The sequence below is a fragment of the Amia ocellicauda genome, chromosome 18 (genome assembly GCF_036373705.1).
Source record: "Amia ocellicauda isolate fAmiCal2 chromosome 18, fAmiCal2.hap1, whole genome shotgun sequence".
Lineage (NCBI taxonomy): Eukaryota > Metazoa > Chordata > Actinopteri > Amiiformes > Amiidae > Amia > Amia ocellicauda.
In genome coordinates this window covers 14,473,842-14,497,778 of record NC_089867.1, presented here as the reverse complement: position 1 = coordinate 14,497,778, position 23,937 = coordinate 14,473,842, and the positions used below count along the sequence as shown (strand labels likewise).

Here is a 23,937-nt window from a genome sequence, read left to right as displayed (position 1 = left end):
CCCGTCGCTGGATCGGCTGTGGATGAAGATAAAATACAAAGAAAGAAAGATAGATGTATAGATAGGTTGGCAGGGAGTACATTTTTACCACTTTTAATTATTTTACTGTAACTACTCCTGCACGTTTGCCTGCTCTATCCTTGGCACGCACCAGGGATAGAACTCTATTATGCATTTGCTTTCGCTAATTTGTACTAGAAAGTATGCTTATTGTACCCTGCACTTATTGGATTTACTGTACTATGTATGGCTTTGGAAAATGCTCAGGAGACTGTACAGAAATTCTGAGCAGAGTCAAAATCCATTCATTGACGTCCAATTCCCAAGCCTGCTGTTTTGCCAGGAGACAGTAAAGTCTTTCTCTGCCTTGGCCTGGACATGCTAAGACACTCCCCAGGCATGCGAGACTGGTTCACATGTCTCCTCTACACACACCTCCAGACAGACTGGCAGTTTAAGTGTAGCTGCTGCTTCACTGCACTGCACCCATTCTTCAGGGTATTGTCAATACCGTAAAGTACATTTTTTTTCCATTCAATGAATGGATGTGTTGATGGAGGTGGCGTGCTGCATCTGAACGGTGAAGTGTATGTGCCGTGCATGTGCTGTGAAAGCGCCTCCGATCCACATACCTGGAGCTGGGGTTGCGTCAGCCTGCCTGAACGCACAATGGCCCCTGCCTCTTGAGTCACCTGTGAGGGGCGGTCGGGTGCTTTCATGCTCGCGCTCGCCTTGTTAGTAGACTGGTTTGTCCAGCCCGCTGAACAGAGGAGCAGACGAAGGAGTGGGCTGCAGTGTTATCAGGGGCAATCAGGGTGTGGGAGACACCTTTCGACAGGTCTTTGTGGGCGGTCAAGACTTTAATTAATGCAAAGGTTATTAATGCAATGCATGTAAAACAGCTGGTTGCAGCATTTGAAAGGATGAATTAGGGATTTACTGGTTTACCTCTTCCAACAGCTTGACCCTGGAGTCACAGTCCAAAAACCTGGAATCATCATCTCAACGCGTTGCATTCTGACCGCACTATTGTGGGACACAGTTAAAGACTCGTTATCACTTACATCATTTTCCAGTTGATGCTTCTTCTAGGCTGTGTGTCAGCATGGACACAAATGTGAATCAGGTCTACAGAGGCCAAAAATCTAAGTGCAGAGAACAGGCACCCTCTGCTAGGTGTTATTAATCTGCATACTCACAGCTGAAAGAAGAAACCACCGGAGAAGGATTGCAAGGGACAAAAACAAGCCCATTTTTTATATTTTATTGTGCTGTAGTGAACTAATTTTCTTGTTCTGCATGGGATTTCTGGGAGCTTAACCGTAGTGTATGGTTTGGATCAGCACTGTGAGGAAGATTGAAAGAGAAAACACCGCACCTCCTTGCTGTAAACCGTGCGGCTCTTCTCCCCTGCAAACCTGAGCACAGTGCTGCCTTTCCGAGCCCCAGGGGAGCCGAGCACTGTGTGTCTGTATGCAGTGTGCTCAGAGCAACAGCCAGCTCGAGTATTGTGAATGTAACACAGCATGGAGTGGGGGGGGTGCATTCTTAGCACTCAGGCACAGAGTGCCTTCACGATGGCACTAGATGACAACAGGCATCTGGGTGTTTAAGATCAGAGCAATCGATTCCCAGGCATCTGGAAAGTGCAATGCTCTTGCTCTGAGTACCTCTGAGAATCCAGCGACTCCTCAGGTGACTGAGCAAAGCTGGTTCAACGCCCGGACCTCACCCCCTGCGTCAGTCAACGAGAGGACATTGAAACACTGCTTCATAATGCTGGGTTCATCTTATTGAATGACACTGAGCCAACAGACATTTAGCATTGCTCCAGATAACGACAGGTGTTTCCTGCAGCATTTCTCAAGTCCAGTCCTCGAGGGCCCACAGGGGTCCTCTTGTTTTAATTTAATGCATGCTCCTAATTAATTAATTGAAGACATTTTCACTTAATTGTGCCCATGTACAGGGTTTCCCAGGCCCAAAGCTGGAGTAAAGGTAGACCAAAAGGTCTGGAATTTTATTTCAATTTTGCATTGACTGATTTGTTTCTCAGTGTCTTTTAACCACACAGTCACTTTGTAAGTTATGGTTTGGAAACTAAAGACGTCCCCAGCCACGGTGCTGTAGGTGCAGTGCAGACGAGATGTCGTGCGGCGCAGTGCAGCCTGGCTCCTCCTCTCCTCCGGCCCGCCTGCATCGTGCGCGTTTTTCCACTGCTCTCAGAGGACACAGGCCTGCACGCCACCCCTCCTCTTCCTGCGCCACGTAAAACAGAAGCCGTTAACTCCAGTGGAAAGTGTTTCCAGTGGAAGGAGCCAGGTAGGTGAGCAGAGGCCCTGGACTGGGGTGGGCGGCAGGTTAGTGGGCCAGTGGTTTAGCTGTGCCAAGGACACTGCACAGCAACCACAGCTCTCTCCCACTGGCCACATCCTTCCCCTGCCAGCCTGGGGTTTCCACGACAGGCTCATAGACATCCGACGTCTTCATCCCCTCCACAGCACGCACACCCAGCCCCCGCCCCCACTGACACTGCAGGACCCGGCGCTGTGCAGCCTCTTTCCACTGTGACTCAATCTCCCTGAAGCCCTCTCTCTCTCTCTCTCTCTCTCTCTCTCTCTCACACACACACACACACACACACAAAACATTCTCTCACAACACAGGAATACACAAACACAGACTCACTCAGGCACACGTACCCCTTCAGACTCTCACAAACCCAGAGGTACAAACCCCTCTCTCTCTCTCACACATGTACACACACACACACTGACTAACACTGCTAAAGCCCAGTCTGAGTCCTGTACCTGATTCTAATTTAAAATACAATGCTCTACAGAGAGTGCATGGTATAACACTTTACTATATGTGCCTGATCATACTGATTCATGATGGACAAGGCAAGAAGCAGGACTTGTGAATGTGAAGCATATTATAAAGACCTCTTTACCTCATATGCATTCAACTTGAACTTAAAGGGCATTCCCTAGTTCACGGGTGATGTCATTTGAATGATGCATGCTTATTATTAAGTGTTACTTTTATATAACTGAGACTTTAAATACAAGTCCTGCCCCACGTGTAATCTTAACATGCAATAAAATATGAAATTTTAACTTATTCAAATATGACAAGTTCTTATCACAGTACAAAATGGCTTTACTCGGATGTCACGTACTTTCTGAAGATGTAGGATGCCACGGCGTATTCTTCCAGCACAAGAAATAACCCCTATGATTCAGAGTATTAAAAACCACCAAGATTATAATAATTAAAAATGTATTCTCAGTTTTTGTTTGCTGCCATTACTTATGAGCTTCCCAAGGTAAAAGACGGATGAGGACAAATATTCAGGTTGGTTAACAATAGGGGGTAAAATGCTGAGAACCCATACTATGTCAGTACCTTAAAATACATTACATTGATTTTTCTGGAAAGCCCTAATATTACACTAGTATCTAATTTTAATCGACCAGACACATATCTAAATTGTCGGTCTTTGCTCACTGGTAAAGGTGTTTTCCTGTCATGAGTCTTTATCTATGTGATTGTGTCCACGTAACGTCTTGCGGTATGCTGATGCTCTATAGGACGCACACTGCTTTGAATCAAGGTGCAGCTTCGCAAATGTTAGAGCTTCATTTACAGCAGGTTGCAGGCCTGTTCTGAAAGGGTGCGGCTGTGCGTCGGCACCCTAATTATACAGTTTCCCATGTTAGGCCCATACTTACAATTCAGACTTTCCATTCCGTCTCAGAGTCAGGCTTTACTGCACCGTGCTGCGCTTTTACTGTGGTATACCACTACATTGTGTGTGAACTAAAAAACCCTGAACTTCAGAAAGCCACGGGGGGTGCACAGTCTCATATCTAAGAACACGGAGCTCATGTCACTCGGAATGAGCCGGAATCCCGAGAACAGAAGAAAAAACAAAAAACACAAAACGTTCACAATACTAATGTTAACTGTCGCAGTCTTGATCAGTGCTTGCCTGTGTTTTAAGTGGGGGTGTCTGGCTTTTAACAAATGAGAGGAGGTCTACTTTATATACTCTATCTACAAACATTTTCAAAGGCTTTTTGAAAATGTGAAAAAGACATGCATGCAATCTGAGAAGCATGTTTAGCTCTGAGTGTCAAATGAGTTTACCTGTTTAGGTCTGCTTTCAAAATACCAAGAGGAAAGGGTTCTGGATAAGCCAATACTGTATACTGTGAGGAAGAATCAAATTTATAGCACATTTATAAAGTGATAAAATTTATTTGAAGATTAACTAAAGCATATATTAGACTATTGTGTTTTTAAGAGCCTTCATGCTTTATTTTATCTTTCAAATAACAAATGAATAAAGGAATCAAAGATGTCATCCCTGACAGGATGTTTTTAATTTCTTTATCTGTATTCACTGGGTTAAAAAAGTTAGATTTTTAACATAATTTTTGTCCCAACCAATTTGCCATATACTTCACATTAGATTATTGTTATTATTTTAAATATACAAGAATATAAAGATATTGTATTACAATTAAATCATACCAATATATCCAATATATTACAAATGTATGAAAGACATATTTCCAAAAACATAGTACAATAAAAATATTCTCAATTGCATTTGTACTTTTGTTACTCCTCAGTAGTCTTTTTTATTTAAATACATTCTGAAACATACATGAAACACTCAGTAATAATAGATCTGGCACCTAAGAAATAGGCATGACCCAGTATTGCGATGTTTGGCTTCAGCAGTGGAGGAAAATAGTTGCTGCTGGTCCCATCAAAACATTACCTGCAAAGGATGACATTCCTACATTCAGGGAAGCAACCACCAAAGAAAGGTAATAAAACCAAGTCACATCTCAATACAACTGGAAGCTGCTGGAGATATGAAAATACAGGCGGATGTTGGTAAACGGCTTATATTTCCACCACTAATCTTCGACCAGACATTGCCATGTGTTCTGAATCAGCACGCCTCGTTCACCCGGTAGACTTGGAGCCATGGAGGGATGCTGTTGCTGAGGCCTACGAGGGGAAGAGACTTCGGTTTGCTCAACTAGCTGCTGAAGTGGATCAACAAGTATGGACAGTCCGGGTTTACCCAGTGGAAGTGGTCTCCCTGAGATGTTGGATTCAGCGGTCCAGCATTTTGCCGCACAGTAGCAGAGGAGAGAGGGGCAGCAACCGGCTGTGGTATAAAGAACGTAAAACTGATATACAGGTAAGTAGGGCTGAGCTGATTGGGGGATGGAAAGGGTTCTGGGGTGCCAGAATCACTGCTGAGCCCTTGAGGTGTCGTGGGCTAGTTGACAAAACATCAAGGATGGAAGATGGCCACTTGAAGACCCCAGAGATGTACATACGTAGCTCAGTCCAGATGGTTGTTTGGTGATGCCCTGGGGAGAGCACACTATGGTTGATCCCTGGAGCCAGCATCGCATTATACCACAGACTGGAGATCCCATTGTGTTACAGTACATCATTAGCCCACCTGCCCAAATTTAAGGCCAAAGAACAGCCTGAACCGCAGCCCTATCCAAAAGCAAATATTCAAATTAGGCCCATGAAAATCGATTTCCAATTCAGTTCACTCAGTAGATAAGCAATCTTAATGAAAGCCTCTAACCCTAACCTCGACCAAAAAGTTAACCTAATTTGATTGCTAATTTAATGTATGCACATCATTTCAGTATATTACTCAAATGAATGCTCTCAAAAGAACTTCAAAGTAACTGTTAGACCACTTCCACCCTCTTCTGTATCTGTAAATAAAACTGAGCTTGACCAGATTTTTTGAAATATTACATTTTCCATGTTTTCTTATTTTGACATCCAAATCTCCAAGGGTCTTCCCAGAGGCCCAGGACAGTGCAGAGTGCTAGTTAGGGAGACTGGCGATGAGGTAATATACGTAGTAATCTGTAATCTAATGAACATGATTGATTTATTTTTTAAGTATTCAAGGACTTTAAAGTGAGTTCCTTGATAGTGTTTTGTTGACAAGAACCAGAGAAAAAAAAAAGTAACAGATCTGGAATCAAAAGCAACACTGTGGTATTTGACCTATTTAAAACACCGACTTCAAACACTCTCCTCACCTTGTGCCTCTGTGTGTGGGTGTGGGTGTGTGTGTGTGTGTGTGTGTGTGTGACATAAATTTGTCTGTGTTTGAGAGTATGTGTGTGACCATATGTCCATGTGCGAGTGTGAGTGTGCATGTGTATGTGCGCATGAGTGTATAGTGTCAATTCACAGGCCCCCGCTCCCTGGGGCTGTCCCCTCTCACTCACAGCGGTTTCAGCACAGGAAATGGTTACAGAAAAAAGAAAATAATAGAAAAGAGTTGCTGCATAGTGCTACATCGAGCAGCCAGAGAGCTGGTTCTGCCTAAAGTAATATTTCCAGGTACAAATTTCACCTGAACACTTTAAGAAGACACCGGCTCCACCCCATTGTAGTTTTCCCAAGCTTACACTACATTTGCGTTGTTGTTTGAGTTGTCAGTAGATATACTGTATTGCACATGCACCAGTACACAATGCAACGAGAAGAACTGCTTTGATGCTTTGGTTCAGTAACTTTCTGCGCACAAGTGTTGGATACAGCCTATGCACAAAAGATCCCGACCTGCCCTTGTAAGCCGTGCGACCTGCCTTTTCACAAATATGTACTCTAATGCACAAAGACTCACAGCCCTCCTGCCCTCTGGAGCTTTCAGATGCCTCCGTGTGTGGGTGGTGAATTCCAGTGCCCAGCCCAGCTCACAGTGAGTGTCACAGCGCTGTATTGTGACAAGGACATTGTTACCTGGCATCCTGACAGGGACGTTCAGCTCCCTTTGCTTTGTATGACTTCCTGACAACCAGCACGGCCACTCTTATCACACTAGCACCCCCGTATGGCCGCTGACATCACGTCATATAGCGGTGTCGCTCGCCCTGGCCAAAAATAGACAGCAGCCGCCCTCGGTATAAAAGAAACGTACACAAAATTAAAAAAAACAACACACAAAATGTTCTCAGTGTGCCGACAGTAGAACCGAGCAGGAAATATCCACTTCCGGGTGACATCCTCCTGCAGCTAATGACTCACAGCACGTCACCTGGATGAAGGGGAAATTTTAAGACGAAAATTACCCCTTATTACTACCCTGACTCTGTAACACTTTGTTGCATACCGCCCCCACTTCTGCCTTTTTTGCTTCCAATGCACAGCACAGCCATAGCCTTTCGAGACACACACACACACACACACACATAAACGTCAAAGGACATGTATAGTAACATGCTGTTAACCTGTGCTTCCCACCATGCAATGACTAATCTTTAATCAGGGATTCTCCAGAACTGTATTTGTCTTTAAATGGGAAGTTATGGCTCATCAGATGACGTTGCTGTAGAGTACAAGAGGGTTTGACACGCCCTGGTCCAGCTCTGTCCAGTCCCGGCATTCAGCTGAATATTAAATGCGCCTGTTCTATAAAAACCTTCAGATGTCTTCTTTCTGTGTCAATAAACACCTCTTTAATCTACTCACTCTTGTGGCCCCTGCTCGGGCCCTTTGTGGGGCATCAAGGCTAAAATAGAGAGAGCAGGAAAGTCAGTGATCAGAATTCACCTTCTTAATGTTCTGTGTTTGTTTTGTCCGTTAGTTTTATGTGCTTTCACAAAGACTGACGCAAACACAACATGCACCAGGCATGTGAAAGAATTTAAAGGGATCATAAGAAAAAAATCAACAACCACTCGCCTAGTTACCCCACCAGGTCTGAGGGCAACAGCTGGAATGAAAGATCACTGATTTTGCATAAACTCCTCCTAGTGCTGCTCAGACTCCACCAAGAGAAATCAGATCATGTCTGGGGCAGATGAAAAGTCACACAGAGGAGTGGTTTGAGTAACAGTTTCCCAGCACCCCGTGTTTCACTTGTGCTGAAGGAGTGTCAGTCACCTGGAGGGACCATGTCATTATACACTCACCTAAAGGATTATTAGGAACACCATACTAATACTGTGTTTGACCCCCTTTCGCCTTCAGAACTGCCTTAATTCTACGTGGCATTGATTCAACAAGGTGCTGAAAGCATTCTTTAGAAATGTTGGCCCATATTGATAGGATAGCATCTTGCAGTTGATGGAGATTTGTGGGATGCACATCCAGGGCACGAAGCTCCCGTTCCACCACATCCCAAAGATGCTCTATTGGGTTGAGATCTGGTGACTGTGGGGGCCAGTTTAGTACAGTGAACTCATTGTCATGTTCAAGAAACCAATTTGAAATGATTCGACCTTTGTGACATGGTGCATTATCCTGCTGGAAGTAGCCATCAGAGGATGGGTACATGGTGGTCATAAAGGTATGGACATGGTCAGAAACAATGCTCAGCTAGGCCGTGGCATTTAAACGATGCCCAATTGGCACTAAGGGGCCTAAAGTGTGCCAAGAAAACATCCCCCACACCATTACACCACCACCACCAGCCTGCACAGTGGTAACAAGGCATGATGGATCCATGTTCTCATTCTGTTTACGCCAAATTCTGACTCTACCATCTGAATGTCTCAACAGAAATCGAGACTCATCAGACCAGGCAACATTTTTCCAGTCTTCAACTGTCCAATTTTGGTGAGCTTGTGCAAATTGTAGCCTCTTTTTCCTATTTGTAGTGGAGATGAGTGGTACCCGGTGGGGTCTTCTGCTGTTGTAGCCCATCCGCCTCAAGGTTGTACGTGTTGTGGCTTCACAAATGCTTTGCTGCATACCTCGGTTGTAACGAGTGGTTATTTCAGTCAAAGTTGCTCTTCTATCAGCTTGAATCAGTCGGCCCATTCTCCTCTGACCTCTGGCATCAACAAGGCATTTTCGCCCACAGGACTGCCGCATACTGGATGTTTTTCCCTTTTCACACCATTCTTTGTAAACCCTAGAAATGGTTGTGCGTGAAAATCCCAGTAACTGAGCAGATTGTGAAATACTCAGACCGGCCCGTCTGGCACCAACAACCATGCCACGCTCAAAATTGCTTAAATCACCTTCCTTTCCCATTCGGACATTCAGTTTGGAGTTCAGGAGATTGTCTTGACCAGGACCACACCCCTAAATGCATTGAAGCAACTGCCATGTGATTGGTTGGTTAGATAATTACATTAATGAGAAATTGAACAGGTGTTCCTAATAATCCTTTAGGTGAGTGTAGTCCGCAACTGATCATGAAAGCGAAGTGAGTTTTGACGTCTGTTCCTCGGGCATAATTTCAAACACAATCATCTCACAACAAAAGTAGAAAATCTACCGCATCCTGCCAAAAGAGTGCTCAATTACATTACCCAATACATAAATAAATAAATAAATAAACCATGTATGTACATCAATTGAAAAAATATTGAAAGCCCATGTTTTTTTCAGTGCTTGATAAAATATGAATAGATTTAGATGTAAAAAACAAACTCTCAAGTGCTTTATTTGCAATGACGGCCTAAAATTAAACAATATAAACAATTCAGCCTTTTCCAGCAGATGAACAAGCACGATACATTTTTAATTGTGGCCGCTGAATTATTCTGCTATGGAGAATCTCAGTGGCTGAAGAGTGCCGTACCTGGCCCAGGCCCTTACAGCATGAATAATACACCGCAGCAACACAGCAAATAAACAACCTGGGTCACCCCGGGGGGGCATTGTGTGTACCTGCTGGCCCCAGATACATTGTCTGAGGCTGGGGATCATTTTGAGGGACCCCATAAAACATAATTTAAAAAAAAAAGAATAAGTAAATAAGCATGTCTGCTGTGCTGAAACAGTTCTTTACATGCATGAGCGCTGTGTGAGGCAGATTTGAAAAAAAGCAGTCTGGAGCACCTCCTATAGGACATATAAAGAAAAGCCAACTTATATTATTATTTTATTCATTGCTTTTGCCCAGGCATGAATTATTAATATCCTCCCGTGTATAAAGGATGTTTGGAGTCCAGTGCATGTGTACACAGTTTGCTTTTTAGATCACATTTTTTTAAGCACAACAACACAATAAAAACATTTCTAGAGAAACTGCGGTCGTCCGAGGGAGCGATGCTGTAAAATCACTGAGCGGCTCCGTCTTCACTGCCATTGACTCAAGTCAGATGGGTAATGCACGACGTAAAAGACTCTGAGGCTCCGAATGGAAGCTTGAACTTTCCCAGCTAACAATGGGGAGTTCCCCCTTTTGGGAAATTTCACACGCAAAGGGACGTGGCCTGCCTGTGGTTTTCATCAGTGAAATATTTCTGTACACCTACACCCAACCACCAGACACATCTCCTCTGAGAAAGACAGAGGAAGAGAGAGATAGAGATAGAGATAGAGAGAGAGAGAGAGTGTGTGCATGTCAGACTTCAGGCTTAAAGGAAATTCTTGATCAAGACTAAAATGAAAAGGATGAATGGAACCTTCACATAATTAAAAAAAATACAGTGAGCATATTTTTCACAATGTTTTTCTGTTTTGTTGATTGATTTTATTAATGTATTTATTTAATCTCATTTTATAAGGAAGTTTCTATTCTCATATAAAATGAACTAATGAAGGGAGAATTCAAAGGACAAAAACTGCATTATCAAAGATGAATTCATTATAATTAATTGTATTTCTGCCATTCCTGAGACATAGTGACATTTTGACCATAAGCTCACTATGCCTTTGTTCTTGATGTCTACAAGAACCCCGTATTGATCGCAACTGACATTTACTCATTGAACTGGACTATGTAGCACCATTTATGTTACTTTTTTTTTTTTTTTTTTTTTTACGAAATAGTTTTAATTTTCTGAAGTAGTGTAAATAATTAGCCAAAGGTTGGGTGTTAACATTAAACTACCTCACCACACTGACTAACTGTATTCCTTAAAACAATGACTTGAGTAGGTCTCTGGATCAATAGCACGCCTACAATCAAACAAACAAGAAGGGTTGCCTGGGTCTTGCCTCAATGTGTGTGTGAGCCAGTAATGGCTACACCACTCCCTTAAGCTTTGAAGAGTGCTAATACACGTTGTCTGGGCCCGGCCTGCTGGCATTGTGGCTTTGCCTCTTGTTTTGCTTTCGTCTGAGGTCTCAGGTGATCAGATGGTGGCTTAAATCCGACTGTGTCAGATACACATGCCCACTCGGTTAGACTGCCCATGTTTGTCATTGTTCTAAGTTCCTGCAGCGTCATTCTGAACATAATAAGTCTAGATATGTGGGCCGAGCATGTGCAGAACAATCTAATGGGTGGTTGTGTTTCCTTCATTCAAAAAGCTCCCTGGGAAAGACACTCATACAGTCTGGACCGCTGCCGCAGTGGGGCTCCTGTGAAAGATGGTGTTTGGACTCACGGTATAAAGAGTTAAACACATCCAGCTGAGTGTTGACTGATTGGTAGATTCATGGAGAAGCTGCAGGGGAGGGAGCTTGATTTCAGGCAGTGCAAAGGTCAGTAAGATACCTAGCAATGTCATCTCCTGTGACTCTTTCTCTAGTACGCAGGGTAGTCATTCAAATACATTGTTCACCTATTTAATTGAATTCTAAGTGATCTATTTGAATAATGAAGTATTTGGCACCAGCATGGTGTTGCTGTGCTCTAACATGTGTCTCAGTGCCCAATAGAGCAGTGAGGTGGAACACTGGGCTCTCTGAGAAACACACACCAACACAATGTTTACCTGGGGTGTGTGCTTTATAGTGTCTGACTGAGCAATAACAGGTAGGTCTGGCTCCATAGCTCAGGGGTTAGAGCACTGGTCTTGTAAACCAGGGGTCGTGAGTTCAAATCTCACTGGGGCCTAATTGTTTTTCTTTCCTTTATTACGGCAGAGAGACCTGCAGTGCCTTTCAGGTTACCAGAGCTGCTCCAATAGATTGACGATACCATGCCAAGAGAAGCTCAATTTAGAAAGGTACACAAGAAAGGATGTACTGTAGTTCTGGAGTTATCGAGGGGTTCATATTGTATAACTCGACTGTAAATAGTTCCAGTACCCTAGAACTAACAAAGTTCCCGAACCAAATTTCCCGAATTTGGGTTTCTGGACTGTGGAGGGAAGAGTATATTGGGCACGTGGGCCTTTGCTGAATAATGCTGGGAATCCCTGGACTATACAACACTGAACTACACATCTAATGGGAAAGTTTGCACAATTCTTTTGGTGGACAAGGACGTACTGTATGGTGAGCACGACAGTCTACATGATTTTGCCTAACAAAATAAACTTTAAAATGAGTACCTTAATAATAAGCTGCATAACCTCCAAACAATAGCCACATATGCCGAGCTGCAGCACTAGCAGTTTGGTAGTGCATACGTTGAATCACCCTTCAAAGTAAAAGGTTCATGAGGGGATGGAGAGAGCTGCCTGCACTGGGTTTTCCCGATTGGATCATCACCCTAAATAAAGAGAAAGACTGTAGGGCGATGGACAGAAAAAGCAAACCTAACTGTAGAAGCACGGAATCGTGAATGGTAACCTTAAGTAAAAGGAACGTCAGACAGCAGTGTCCGCGTGTTGGAACACACATGTCCATGACAATTCCTGAATACCGCAGATACAAATGTCTTAACCTCCATCTTCTTCTTCGTTGAAGATGGTGATTGAAATGTCTGATAGCCACGAGTTGATTTCCGTCCGTTCACTGACTCTGACATGCAGAGAAGACAAAAGACATTTTGGCCCACATGAAGTTCCGAGTAATGCAGAAGATCTCAAGGCACTTCAAATATCCCATGTCTCAAGAGTCACCAATAAGTTAATTGTGATACAACTGAATAATAAAGTATCTGGTACCAACAGTGCTGCAGTGGACAGGACAGGTAAGGCAGCCAGTCTGAAGCCTGCGCTGCGACACTTGACTGTATCTCAGTGCCATTGAGAGCAGTGATGTGGAGCACTAAGCTCCCTGGGAGGCACACCCTCACCTGGGGAGAGTGTTCTTTATATACAGACAAAAAGACAGTACTTGTACAACAGGCTCCATAGCTCAGTGGTTAGAGCACTGGTCTTGTAAACCAGGGGTCGTGAGTTCAAGTCTCACTGGGGCCTAATTATTTGTATTTTTAATGGCTGTGTGAGGTAGGAATATCTTGATATAGTCCTCTACATCCAGCCACATCTGAGGAACAAATGCAGACACTAGTATTAAGGATTAGGCCTTGTGTTGTAAGGTAGCGGTTATTACATTTTTGAGCAGATGTCGTCATCCAGGGAGACTTATAATTGTTTTGTTTTTTTCAATAATATTACTAATCACCTGAGCCAGATAGAATACTGGAATACTGTGGACAGTTCTGGGCTCCTCACTTCAAGAAAGATATCGCTGCTCAGAGTTCAGAGGAGAGCAACCAGACTTATTCCAGGTCTGAAGGGAATGTCCTACTGAGAGACTGAGGACCTGAACCTTTTCACCCTGGAACAGAGGAGATTATGTGGGGACTTGAATCAAGTCTTCAAAATCATGAAAGGCATCGACCACATCAAACCAGAGGAGCTTTTCCAGATCAGCAGGGACACACGCACCCGGGGACACAAATGGAAATTGGGCTTCAAGGCATTCAAGACAAAAAACAGGAGACACTTCTTCACACAGAGGGGCGTCACAATCTGAACAAACTCCGCAGCGATGTGGTTGAAACTACAATTTGGGAACATTCAAAAACAGACTGGATAGGATCCTTAGATCACTTAGTTATTAATGATTCCCAAACGAGCACGATGGGTGGAGTGGCCTCCTCACGTTTGTAAACTTTCTGTTTCAATATGTTATATTGATGGTGTTCCACACAAACATTACAACTGACCTCAAAAACTGGAATGTATCCCAACATTGCCAACCTGCTTTGGAAAAACAAGTCTTGTGCATCTGTAAACCAAGTACCATTTCCAGGTACACACAATTCAGCTCTGCCATGAGCTAGAGTTCATTTTGGACACAAAGTATTGGTTACACTGCCCACGACTGAAAAAAATTAGATTTTGTAGAAACGTTTTTTATTGTAATACATTGTTTGTACAAATGAGGTTCACAAAAACTGAAATCTAGTTTGGACTGAAAACAGAAGCATTAAATCAAGATGGGATGTAGAGGAAAACGAGAACAAATTAAAATGATAAAAATCAGAGGGGGGATTAAATAATCTATAAACTTCTTTCATGAAATATTCAAAAACAGCGAGGTTTGGGATGGTAGTGTTCAATTTCCCGGTCTGAAGTCAAGCAGAGGGCAGAGTTACAGTGTGGATGTCCTGTTTTCAGGGGGTTCAAAATCTTCCGCAGAGTTTGGTCCAAGTCCAATGAGTTAAGAAGCCAGTTGGGGAGGGAAGGCGGGGGTGCATGCGTGCGTGTTCATGAGCGGGTGTATTTCCCCCAGATGTGCAGCATGAACACGGACGCAATGAAGAGAAGACTCATGACCAGCACAGGAACTGGGCCCCTGCAACAGAGCAAAAAAAACAAACCCGGATCAGGGCACACGCTTTGCAGACAGAAATCAGAGCAGACACTGTTGGCCAGAACGAGCCCAGCCAATTTATTAAGAGGTCACAGAAGCAAACCAGTATTTTTGAGGTTGTGGTTATACATGCCCTCGCCGCAACACATCTTTGTTGCAAAAGGACTGGTAGCAGAAGTAGGTTGCAAAGAGTGAGGCATTAGTGCAAACTGGAGACCCCTCATCAACACACAGCCTTCAAGACCGAGAGGCCAATCCTGCACTGGATCAGTTTTCATATCTAGGGTGCGGACCAGTGTTCTTTCAAAGCAAGTCTTCAAAGGACAGTCCAGCTGTTGTTCACAGGTCTCTTGAACCCTAAGCAACCCAGAGAAACCAAGGGTGGCAGACCACCTTATAGGAGACTTCAAGCAAGAGCACCAACAATAAGTCAGACATCTCTAGAATTCAAAGCGGGAGCTAGGGTTTCAGCACAGGTCTTTTACATACACTGAACACAACAAGGTGCCTACTGTACCCATTTTACAGCATCCTACACAAGCACAGCACATCAGATAATCCATCAGAGGATACAACAAGTGCTTGGCAAGAGTATCTGTAGCGTTTACGCTGAGCACAAGTGTACACAATCGATGTTCCACACTATTATGAGCCCTCGACATCCTGTTCATGTAACATACATGACCTAGTTATCCTAAACTGAACAGACAAGTAAAGAATCATGGGGACATCTAGTGGTAATTATAAAGACACTGGTCCATAAAGAGAGTCTCCAAAGGTTTGTATAAACACAGAGGGGTGGGGGGGGGGGGGGGGGAACTGAAATCGATAGGGCAAACTAGTAAAAGAAACCAGCTGTACAGGGATTTTAGTGAGGATCACGGCACTTGGAAAATACAAATGCTAAGGATATCAATTCGAGTGCTTTAGCATTAGTTAAAATTATAGTGTTAAATTTTAATTTATTTGAATGAAGTCCACCGGGGGGAGCACCCATTCCAACACAGTTACAGGTCACCTATATGCACTGTTTTGCACCAGTGTACTGTAGTGCAATTTCGATTGAAGTTGTTCAAAAGACCTGCCGTCTGAGAACACGCGAGGACCTTCAACACGCAGGGCCGAGGTCACATCCAAAAGCAAGCCAAGCAGAAGCACTTTAACTGCAATTCTTCAGCTCTGTTTCGCACGGGCTGCCCAGCCAACCAGACAAGAAATACACCAGGGAGAGGATTATTGACGAGACCAATGGGACAGGGCAGGAGAAAAAGGCAGGTGGTAAACATGCACAAGAATAAAAAATAAAATAAAGATGATCAGAGGATGCAGCAACAGCCATCTCTCTTCCCAGTTTAAAATTAAATTCTCTAAACCATTATCCAACAATCTGTTGTGTGTCTTCTGTAAACGGTGTCCTGTCCAAACAGAGATAAGTAGTTTGGTATGTCTCTGGCATGGTTCTCTAGTGTGCTTTTATTTAATATCCACACTGTTCTTTAATCAGGAAAGTGAGATTGGTGTGAAAACAAAACCACAGCAGGCAATATCGCACAATCCTGCACTGTTTATTAAACACAAGCTCATATTTTAACACCAAGTACTGCTATAAAAGAAAAACATCTCATGAGGGTCACAGCTTATCAAATATGCTTATTGATTAAACCAAAGCCCTAACTGAATCAATTTCAGGAACTTTTTATTATTCACGACCAGTCCATAAAGCCCTTGCCCGAGGTGTGACCCTGAAGACCAGCCTGATTGCACAGCAAAACACAAGCAAATGCATAATTTGTATTCAGCCATGCAATAAGTCGTGAACCGCAAGGGGAGGACAAAACTTGTTTGCAGAAAAGCAGGATAAAGTAATGGGTGCCAGACTAATTAGCTTAATTATTAAAGGAATAACTCGCTGTCCCCTGGAAGACATGGTGCAGACCTGGTCACTAAGCACACAGTTAGTCTTACAATTCCCCAGACTTTGTTGCAAGACTTTAATTGAGGTGACCTTTATAATATGTTGGTCCAATTAAGCTCTCCGATTGCAGCATGCTAGTGAAGTAAGAGTGCACACCACTAATGCATAGCTCTTCGCTGCAGTGTTTAAGACATTAATAATCTGAAGTCCAGTGGACATTTAACAGCCACATCGCTGGGTTATGCATAAACTTGCAAACTCTTAAGTTAGACACTTCCTACCAAAAGAGAAAATGTAAATATTCACATTTAAGAATTTCTCTGCTTTTAATAACCTACTCAGGGACTCATTAGGCTAGCTTGAGGCATCTTAAAACAGCAAAAATACTGTTGTTTTTATGGAGGGAAACAATCTCATTAGGTTTTAATGGATTTTTTCCCTAATCAGTGATCTGTCAGAGACTAAGAGATGTGAAGTGAAAATTCAATACCAGTCAGGGAGAGGATAACCTTGCTATGTTTCTCCAAAATCCAATAACCATTGGACATATGGCATATGCAAGTAATGAAATAAGGAATAAAGGGTGGGGTGCCTTAGCAGCCATCTTTTGGCATAAGATTTAAATATTAAATATTAGTTACTGAACTTGTTTTGCACTGCTATGTATTGATCGGTCAGTCTGTAGTTTGTTAGACTTCAAAATAATCCTTGACAAAGGTTCATATTGTTATGATAACGAGTTTATTAACGTTTTTTAAGATGTAGCTGTATCATAATTATGGAGAAAATTTTATAATTGGTAGCCAAAATCCACCAAAATGCTAATGCAGTTGTTGACTCCTGTTGAAACAAAGTCAAAGTAGAATCCACAGCTTAATCAAGACATGAATGTAAAGCCAAAGCTTCAATTGGATCATTAACTACTTTTTCCCCAAGGGTTTAATTAGAGAAATAGAATCAGCTCACGATACAGTTAAAGGAATGTCAAGTGGTGAAAGAAAACTAAACACAAACCGAGTCCTCACTATAACCATTCCCACTTCTGTGCTGCAGACCACGACACCAACCAGGTCCAACGCATTCATTGCGAACGAATCTGCTGGTCAAGGAGGCAGCGTGCAAATCTGCTGCTGCGAATGTTTTCATCCACCCCCGCCTTGCGCCATGGCGGCTCACTCCTGGGGGGACGATACTCACACTTTGAGCCCGGGCGAGTCCTCAGTGTAGAAGCGCCACATGCCCCCAGTACCTGCGGAGGCTGCCCCTCGGCCCGCACTCCTCGTCCCACTGCTGGTGGCCTTCCTACAAGGGGTGGAAAAAACACAATTTCAGAGATTAAAAAAAAATATGCTCTGCTGTAAAAATCCATATAGTGCGGTCATAACGACATCCAAGGTTACCTCTGTCTGACGGTGGAGCCCGCAGCTCGGGGGGCCACTGCTTTGCTGGGGGAGCGGCTCGAGGCGCCCACATTGGTAGCACTTGCAGCTGGACCAGGCTAGAAAAATGAAAGTGACAAATAAGCCAAACACATAAAATACCCATCTCCTGTTGAGACCCCCACCCCGGTTTTGCATTAAGAACTTGAACAGCATTGACACCAATATCCCAGTTCAGTAAGAAGCGGTTGTAAGTGTTCACTACTTTTAATGCAACTGGTTTCTAGTCATTTTAGGTCAAATCAAAACACCCCAACTCTGAAGATTGTGTATTGTATTCTCCAAAGGAAGATAAACAGAAATGGGTTTAAAAGACAAACATAATCAATATAGTCTGCCTGTGAATTCACTGAAGTGGAGACTGTGAAAAACTGATAACGTTACTGGCATTAGGACTGCCACCTCACCCCCATCATCATCACAATCAAATAATGTTACCTATCCAAAAAGCATCCCCACATAGGACATTCCTGGTGTCTGGCTGCCCTACAATGAATGCAAAACCTAAACTACTGTATTCACAAGCCTGCACTTGGGTTCAGAAAATCAAACCCAACAAGTTTTAAACTATTCCTTGATTGCATGGTTTTGTTCTACATATTTGACCATTTATAAACTGATGCGTTACTATGAGATCAAACTACCTCACAACACTGAACCACTACCAATGTGATTAAACCCATTTCATTAAACAGTAGGATCTTCCCACTGATCGTATCAAACTGGTTGACTCCACACTGAGTGACTCCAGTTGGCTGCAATGGGGAGAGACAGCCACGTCTGCACATTCAAACTGGAACAAATCTCGCAGCCAAGGGAGACTCGCACTTAATCAGTGGTTAAAATAATAGCTTTCTTAAAATGCCATTACAGCACAAATTGACAATACCGTCATTTTAAAGTCACATTTTCAGTAACTAATGTCACCGACGTCAATGGGTGTTTTTTTTAGACGGAACCACTTCTGTGTATCCTTTATATAAACATAAATGGCACTTATACACGACTTCTCACCATGTTTATGAGTTCTCGGAAGGGTTACAGATGATAGTCGGTGGTGATCGTGCTGTCCCTCGGTATGTCGTCCGTTCCCAGCCCGGTTAATGGTCTTCTCTCCTGCCTGCAAACACCAAACGAAGAGGAGCTCTCGGAAGGATGACGATCCGCTAAACAGGCCACGACAGCACCGCCAAGGACCTTTGACGTTGTCTTCCGCGGCGCCTGAATTATTACTACTGTTTATACGTAACTGTTTTCTACCTAAAGGAAGAAAAATGTTCAAATTTAGTTTTTTTTAATATATGAATTATTAAAATTGTTTTTTAAAATATTTTTCATATTTGAAATGCAATATAGAGGTTCTAATTCGACAGGCAAAAGCAAAGGCTGGTACCCGGAATAAGATGATGTGTCCCTCAGTGCAAGACAATGAAACTGGCACCATTTTGGATCTAACCAGCACTTTCTGTTATATTTCAACCTATAGAGAAATTGAGCCGCCATGGCGTCTAAACACGAGCAGTGTCTCATTTTCATGTTCTCTATGACCATCACGGCTAGTTGTTAAGAGGATGATTTCTGAAAGTTGTTTTGTGTTTAACGATAGTCTTCGTCTTATCCGGTATAGATGTTACATTTAAAGGAGTAAATAATACAAAGAAAGGTACGTTCTCACGAATGATTAAATACATATATATGAGTGAAATCTGTATGTTCTTCAGTTTGATATGTACAGTATTATCTAGCTTGATGAAACGATACAGCCAAGTTACAGGTACACCTGCAATCTAAATGTGTTTATATTGTAAGGTGATATTACTTTACAATTGCCCTGTTCACTGCTGTTTCTTCTGTATTCTTCATGGTATGAAATCAAGAAGGAAAAGGGAAATAATAATAAGCATTTGGCTATGTGTTTCTACTACTTCAAAATGTATATTATTAATGATAACTGACTGACAAAACTGCCCTGACATTCAACAAAGAACTTTTAAAATATTTGAGAGGAATAATAAAATATAACATTCATAATAACTGGTTTGCATTGTAATGTTTAGTAAAGCATGGTGTTGCATTGCTTTGAATCATTGCATTATAGTGTATTGTATTATTATGTGTTATATTGCAATGTAATGTACTGTGTATGGTGTTGTGTTTTAACTGTGTGGTGCAGGATGGTGAACGTGGTGTTCCTGCACCCGGACCTGGGCATTGGGGGTGCCGAGAGGCTGGTGGTGGACGCGGCGCTCGCTCTGCGCTCCAGGGGCTGCGCAGTGCAGCTGTGGACGGCGCACTATGACCCCCAGCACTGCTTCTCCGAGACCAGGGAGTTGCCTGTGGTCTGTGTGGGGGACTGGCTGCCCACCAGCATCTGCGGGTACTTCCATGCCCTCTGTGCCTACCTGCGCATGGTGTACGTGGCACTGTACCTGGTGTTCCTCAGTGGAGTGGAGTTTGATGTGGTTTTCTGTGACCAGGTGAGTCTGCCAATCCTGGTGTCTGTGATTTGTTTGTTTGTTTATTTGTTATTAATTCGTTTGTGGCTTTGGTTTCTCCGTGTGTGTGTAAATTTGACCCCTGTGCTCTCCCGTCAGGTATCTGCCTGTATCCCTGTTCTGCGTTTGACTCGGCGCCAGAAGAAGGTCCTGTTCTACTGCCACTTCCCGGACCAGCTCCTGACTCAGCGCCGCTCAGCCCTCAAGCGGCTGTACCGGGCGCCCATCGACCGCCTCGAAGAGTTCACCACCGGCATGGCGGACCGCGTGGTGGTCAACAGCCGCTTCACCGCCAGCGTCTTCCACAGCACCTTCCGCAGCCTGTCTGGCCTGCAGCCCGACATCCTCTATCCCTCGCTCAACACGGCCGTCTTCGACACAGACCCCGAGCCGCTGAGCGGGATGGTCCCGGAGGACAGGAGCTGGCTGTTCCTGTCCATCAACCGCTACGAGCGCAAGAAGAACCTGCCCCTGGCGCTGGAGGCCCTGCAGGAGCTGCGCGGCAGGCTGGCGGAGGGGCAGTGGCAGCGGGTGCAGCTGGTGATAGCCGGAGGCTATGATGAAAGGGTGCAGGAGAACGTGGAGCACTACGGGGAGCTGAAGGCCCAGTGTGCCAGACTTGAGCTCCAGGACCACGTCACCTTCCTGCGCTCCTTCTCCGACCACCAGAAGATCTCACTGCTGCACCATAGCGCCTGTGTCCTGTACACGCCCAGCAATGAGCACTTCGGCATCGTGCCAGTGGAGGCCATGTACCTGCGCTGCCCCGTGGTGGCCGTGCGCTCGGGGGGCCCGCTGGAGTCCGTGGCGGAGGGGGAGACTGGCTTCCTTTGCGAGCCTAGCGCTGCTGCTTTTGCCGACGCCATGGAGAGATTTGTGAGGGAGCCCAGCCTGCGGCAGGAAATGGGCGAGGCTGGGAGGCAGCGTGTCCTCCAGAAATTCTCCCTGGAGGCCTTTGCAGACCAGCTCTACACATACATACTTGCACTCACCCAATGAGACACTGGAGGACCAGTCCATGCACTCTTCAACTATTATAGCAGGGTAATGGACCAATATGGCTAGTCTAGTGTTATCAGACCATTCCTCCACTTCAAAGGTCCTGATGCAGGGTGTGTACCAGGAGCAGCTGCAGTTTTGCACACTTTGGACTGCATCCTCTCTGCAGACGGGTAGATATATTGAAATTCTCAATTGATCATGTCAGACATTGCTGTTTATCTGCTGCTCAGGCTAAAACACTGCACTCTAGATAGCATCTGTGAAAGGTTACAATCGGTTCCTGCTAGGAGAAGAGTACAGGAACTGTGCTGTGAACGGCAAAGATTAAACTGATTTACTGCTATCTACCGGAAGAATGTGAGGAATTGATTTTTAATATGTCTCCTGCTTTGAGTGGCACACTTCCATGTAATTGCAGGAATACAGATATTACTCCTGATCTGACATGAATTAAACTGTCTGTTTAAAGAACCAGTTTTTATTTTCCCCACAGAAAAAAATAATTCTGGGCAAGGGTCCTGTGATAAAAACCTGAACTGACTCTGGTGGCCAGGTCGTCATTCTCTGCTGTCTATTTTATTTTGATCTGATCGGAAATTAGTTTCCACTGTATGCTAGATAGACTTGCACCCTAAACGGCAACCTGGATTTAATCGAAGCATCCCCACTCACCTAATTACAAATAAGGTACTTGATTGTAGCTTTCTTGTTTACCAGAGGTTTCTTTTCCTCCCAGTGGAATCCCTACTGTCTAGGTCTGGGTTTTTAATATGGGATTAAACACAGTTTTGATTTAATGAAGACTTCCCTCAGTTTTCTGTATAATCGCTGACTATATTATTTCCCGTCCATGTGCTGAAGAAAATGGATCATTCTTGCAATGCTCACCTTTTTTCCTTTTAAAAATTGAATTAATACCTCAGAGACGAACACACTCTAGTGTAACTGGAGTATAATACATTATTTAATTTAACGTTACATTTTCCTCTCTGCCTGCCGATGGAAAACAATAACCGGTGATCAGTTTTAAAGAACCGCACAGCCTGACCCTGTGAAAACACACATTCCCAAGCCACCCTATTGTTCATTACACACACACACACACACACACACACACACACACACACTCTCCCAATGCAACTGCAGCGCAGCCGTGAAGACCAGAACACACTTCCCAGGGTATGGTTAACAAGGAAATTAATAGACTATCATAAGCCAGTGTTTATCAGTGCTCTGGTTCCCTCGCTGTGGGTGATTTAGAAGTGTAGCGAGCCGGGCTGGGATAATAAAGTGCCTCCCTGCCTGGGATGGCCCCTCCAGGAGACAGCCATGCCTGCGGTGCATTCAGCATCACAGCTCATTTCCCAGAGGGTGAATATCAGCCCATAAAACAGGGAAATAATTTGTGACTCATGCAGATAAGGCGTCCCAGGTCCAATTTGTTTATAGACTAGGCGACCGCCACCGTTCTGTTTTAGCGGCCTTTCCCTCAATTATTTTCCAGAGCCTATCCATTAAAAGTGAGCGTGATGCTAGCCTGACAGTGAGATATGTATTAAAATCAGACAGATGTGCTGGTAAGGCCCGATAAGGGTGGTAATAGCTGCCAATAGACTATCAACATCCCCCAGAATTCCCCCTTTCCATGATCCTGTGGAGCTACAAAAGGAGCACTCAAGTGTTTTTTAATTGTTTAATTAAGAATTGATTCGTCCTTGTCTTCTGTGAATTGGGCGGTCCTACAGACTGGGACGATTGAGTGCAGAACACAGGACCTGCTGACTAATACAATGGCTGAGAGATGATAACGGGGGAAAATACTGTTGACGGGTAAAAGCTGTCCCTAACGGACACTCTACTTTGGAAAAGTATCTCTGAACCAAAGACTTATTCAATAGGACAGGACAGGACAGAGTATTAAAAACTATTTTGATAGATACTTATGAAACTTTTAGCTCTCTGCAAAAACAAAAATGATCAAAATAGTTAAGAGTTTACTGTCATTTTGTATATATATTGACCCGATATCCACCACTCTCTCCAGACGACACATCCCAATAGGTACAGCTGCACATTTCAACGTTATATTTATTTATTTATTTATTTATTTATCAACGACAAATGACATATCATCTTTACACAAAGAGGCTCTGCATTGGTATTCATAGCTGGGCTTTTAGTGCTTTCTTACCCCAGAATACGTTAACAAATTATGGATTTCAAATTTTACAGCTCCTATAAAATATTCAAATATATTAGCATATATCTCGTAACAGTTAACAAAGCTGTGTAGTCAAAGAAGGGGGAAAAATGACGTGATTTACATCAGGGTAATAAAACAATCTCCTTGGGATTTTTTAATAAAGCAATCAATAATATCACCGAGAAGTGTGTGATTACCAGATTGATGTCCCCAATAAAATAGAATGTATTTATTGCTGGGGGGGAGAATGAAATATACTTTGATACATTTTGGTTATTCAAGGTCTTTTTTACTTCCAAATAGAGGGAAGTTTTTGAAAACCAACAGACAGGCACAAGCGCAATACCTCCTCTCCTGTTTACTCACCATGGTGATTCAAAATGAAAGACATCGACCACATCAACCCAGAGGAGCTTT

At 43.6% G+C, this 23,937-nt stretch overlaps 2 protein-coding genes and 2 non-coding genes across 4 annotated transcripts; 3 read left to right on the top strand and 1 right to left on the bottom strand.

Moving 5' to 3' along the window:
• The first annotated feature begins 11,736 nt into the window (after nucleotides 1-11,736).
• trnat-ugu (transfer RNA threonine (anticodon UGU)) lies at nucleotides 11,737-11,809 on the top strand. Its single transcript has one exon. It is a non-coding gene; the product is annotated as a tRNA-Thr (tRNA).
• Nucleotides 11,810-12,988: 1,179 nt separating this feature from the next.
• trnat-ugu (transfer RNA threonine (anticodon UGU)) lies at nucleotides 12,989-13,061 on the top strand. The gene has a single exon. It is a non-coding gene; the product is annotated as a tRNA-Thr (tRNA).
• A 923-nt stretch (nucleotides 13,062-13,984) lies between these two features.
• sec61b (SEC61 translocon subunit beta) lies at nucleotides 13,985-19,004 on the bottom strand. Its single transcript, XM_066690553.1, has 4 exons — nucleotides 18,835-19,004; nucleotides 17,782-17,879; nucleotides 17,579-17,683; nucleotides 13,985-14,448 (listed from the first exon to the last, which is right to left on the bottom strand). The coding sequence occupies exons 1-4, from the start codon at nucleotides 18,835-18,837 to the stop codon at nucleotides 14,361-14,363; spliced, it is 294 nt and encodes a 97-aa protein (XP_066546650.1). The 5' UTR covers nucleotides 18,838-19,004; the 3' UTR covers nucleotides 13,985-14,360.
• Nucleotides 19,005-19,274: 270 nt separating this feature from the next.
• alg2 (ALG2 alpha-1,3/1,6-mannosyltransferase) lies at nucleotides 19,275-22,114 on the top strand. The gene is made up of 3 exons (XM_066690552.1): nucleotides 19,275-19,483; nucleotides 19,994-20,297; nucleotides 20,415-22,114. Exons 2-3 carry the CDS (start codon nucleotides 19,995-19,997, stop codon nucleotides 21,312-21,314), a joined length of 1,203 nt encoding a protein of 400 aa, XP_066546649.1. The 5' UTR covers nucleotides 19,275-19,483; nucleotide 19,994; the 3' UTR covers nucleotides 21,315-22,114.
• Nucleotides 22,115-23,937: the final 1,823 nt, after the last annotated feature.

Excerpts from the sequence above, each read along its gene's own strand:
- sec61b (XM_066690553.1), bottom strand. Across the intron at positions 17,684-17,781 it reads GGCTCCACCGTCAGACAGAG|GAAGGCCACCAGCAGTGGGA; the intron begins GTAACCTTGGAT and ends CACCCCTTGTAG. Across the intron at positions 14,449-17,578 it reads GACTCGCCCGGGCTCAAAGT|GGGCCCAGTTCCTGTGCTGG; the intron begins GTGAGTATCGTC and ends GCTCTGTTGCAG.
- alg2 (XM_066690552.1), top strand. The coding sequence starts at position 19,995 with ATGGTGAACGTGGTGTTCCTGCACCCGGACCTGGGCATTGGGGGTGCC. Across the intron at positions 20,298-20,414 it reads ATGTGGTTTTCTGTGACCAG|GTATCTGCCTGTATCCCTGT; the intron begins GTGAGTCTGCCA and ends CTCTCCCGTCAG.